General features: G+C 26.2%; 1 protein-coding gene across 1 annotated transcript in view; it reads left to right on the forward strand.

Moving 5' to 3' along the window:
- The window catches only part of LOC120078643 (cysteine-rich and transmembrane domain-containing protein WIH2-like), a 10395-nt gene extending 8117 nt beyond the window's left edge, over positions 1-2278 (forward strand). Inside the window, exon 3 of the mRNA XM_039032937.1 lies at positions 1991-2278. Within this exon, the coding sequence (XP_038888865.1) occupies positions 1991-2021 (31 nt within the window). The 3' untranslated portion in view covers positions 2022-2278. The remainder of the gene's footprint in view (positions 1-1990) is intronic.
- Positions 2279-2547: the final 269 nt, after the last annotated feature.

The following is a 2547-nucleotide window of genomic DNA, read 5'->3' on the forward strand; positions in this document are numbered from 1 at the left end:
TCTTCTCAGTGTGACAAATCATCGTACAAGTGGCTTCTTTAAAATTACTTAGGGTTTAAGGATTCCTCTCAATAAGACACCTAATCTTGGCTAACGTTTTCCCTTACGTCATCATTCTTTGTTTGTATTCAATTTTAGGGTTTTTCTATGTATAATCTATAAGATCATGGCCAAATTCAACGCATAATCTATGCTTCTGTCCAAATCTCGCTTTCTTTGTTCTTAGAATCTCGCTCTCTCCAGCTTTCTCGCTGGTTTGGCTCTCGCGACTCCCGCTCTCGCTCTCGCTGGTCTCACTCCCGCTCCTACTCCCACTCTTTCCTACTGTCTCGCTAGTTTTCACGCGTGGTTGCCTTCACTTCTTGTGGATTCCACTTCCTCTTTTTAACTCTTTCAAATTTTAAGAGTATATGGGCAATTAATTCACCTCCAATTCTTCCAATAAACAGTGCCCAAACAAAAAGTTATCTACTGCTCGTTGTCTCTTGAATTAGCTAGCGTCCAACTTCCAATTAATCCTCCCTAATTCTGCTCCCTTATTCATTATTTTTGGATAATGAATTTTTTTTTTCATTCTAAATTTCCACCCCTTTAAATAAAATTTCGTCCTACTTAATATTTCACATTTAATTTCCTGTATGCGTACAAATCTGGGTTGTTACAGCATAATAGCTTTTAGATTTAGCTTTTCTAAAAATTTGTTAATTTTTTTTAACTATTTAAATGGGTATATAATAATAATATTCTTTCATATTAATATATTTTTTAAGTTCATTTTAAAATTTTAATTGATTCATTTTTTATAACAATTATTTTTCTTAAAAAATTTTAAAATAATTTAAATTAAACAAAATTAGTTGAAATTCAAAATCATATAAATTTTAAAAAATATTTATTATAATGAACTATAAATTAATTATCACTGTGAAGATAATTAAAATAATAAGTCTACTTTGGTTCATATAATCAAAATTATACTAACTTGATATAAATTTATCTAACACTGCACCTAGTTTTTATAATTTAAAATTAAAATTTACCAAACACTATTTTACTTTATTTTGAAGTTGATTTTTCAAAAAGTTGACAATATTTTTTTAAAAAGATACAACAACCCTAATTAAGCTTAGAAAATAACACGTTCGAAAAATTGGATGGGGTTTTACTTTTTACTCGGTTAAGTATTTTATTATTTGGCAATATTTATAAATAGACTAAATTGTAAATTTAATTCCTATGATTTGAAAGAAGTTGGAGTTTAGTTCCTATCATTTTAAAAGTTATAATATAGTTCTTATGGTTTGATAAAACGTTTGAAATAATCTTTATGCTTTGATAATAACCTCATAAATAGTCCCTATTGTAAGGGCTATTTATGAGGATTCCATTAAACCATAGAGACTAAATACTAATTATAAGACTAAATTTTAACTTTCTCAAATCATGGGAACCAAATTTGTAATTTAAACTAAGTTATCTTTTTATATTTAAATTAGTAAATAAATCTTTTATATTTTAAAAAATAGGCTAAAATGTTTATTATATCCATATTACTAGTATTTTGTTGCTTATTTTTGTGTTTTATGAATTTTGTTACGATATATTGGAAAGTCAACTCAACATGTTGAATCCATGAAAATGTGAAAATATCAAAAAAAAAAAATAATAATAATAATGTTAATATGTAAATAAAAGTTTAATGTCTATATATATATATAGTTTTAATTTGATAATTTTAGTCTTTAGTTTTGAAATAAGTTGGGATGTTGTTTTGGAGATGAGAACTTGAAAGGGAGAAATTTGAGAGATGATGAAATAAGATAGTAAAGAGAGAGAGAATTATTAGGGAGAGAGAACATATATCTATATTTTTTATTTTATCTTTTTTCTAGAAGAATTTTTCTTTTAATTTTAAAAAATACATATATAAATATCTTTTTTAGGCAATATTTTTTTTTTCCTCTTTCTAATTTGCTTGCAAATTTTGCAGTTGCCATGAAATATTTTGGTGGATGTCTTGATTGGATGACCTTTTGGAGTGATCAAACCACATAAAAATTTGAATTCCTCCAATGGTGTTAAATTTGAATTTCATGATCTCCAATATATAATGTTTCATTTTCATCTCCTTGGACTAATGTGTACTTGCAGATAAATTGAATTTCATGATCTCCAATGTATAAGGTTTCATTTTCATCTCCTTGGACTAATGTGTAATTGCAGATAGAATTATTTCTCGAAATATATGTTGTCAAGTTTTAATATAGTGATCAGTATCAACGAGAATATTGCAAGCTTATTTGAGTATCACATGTAAAATCGATCGATTTTATTTAAAGGATCAAATAAAATAAAATTCAAAGAAGAAAATAAGGTTCTATTTGTGAGAGTATGTTGTAGTTTTTTAAAATAATTGTTGGTGACTATGCTTTAAAAACAAATAAGTTGCCATATAAAGGAAATGAGTGTTTGATAAATTTCAAATTTAAAAATTAAAAAATGGTAACCATTTGGTTAGTAGATTTTTTGTGACTTCTATAATGATCA

Source organism: Benincasa hispida, chromosome 5 (genome assembly GCF_009727055.1).
Source record: "Benincasa hispida cultivar B227 chromosome 5, ASM972705v1, whole genome shotgun sequence".
NCBI lineage: Eukaryota > Viridiplantae > Streptophyta > Magnoliopsida > Cucurbitales > Cucurbitaceae > Benincasa > Benincasa hispida.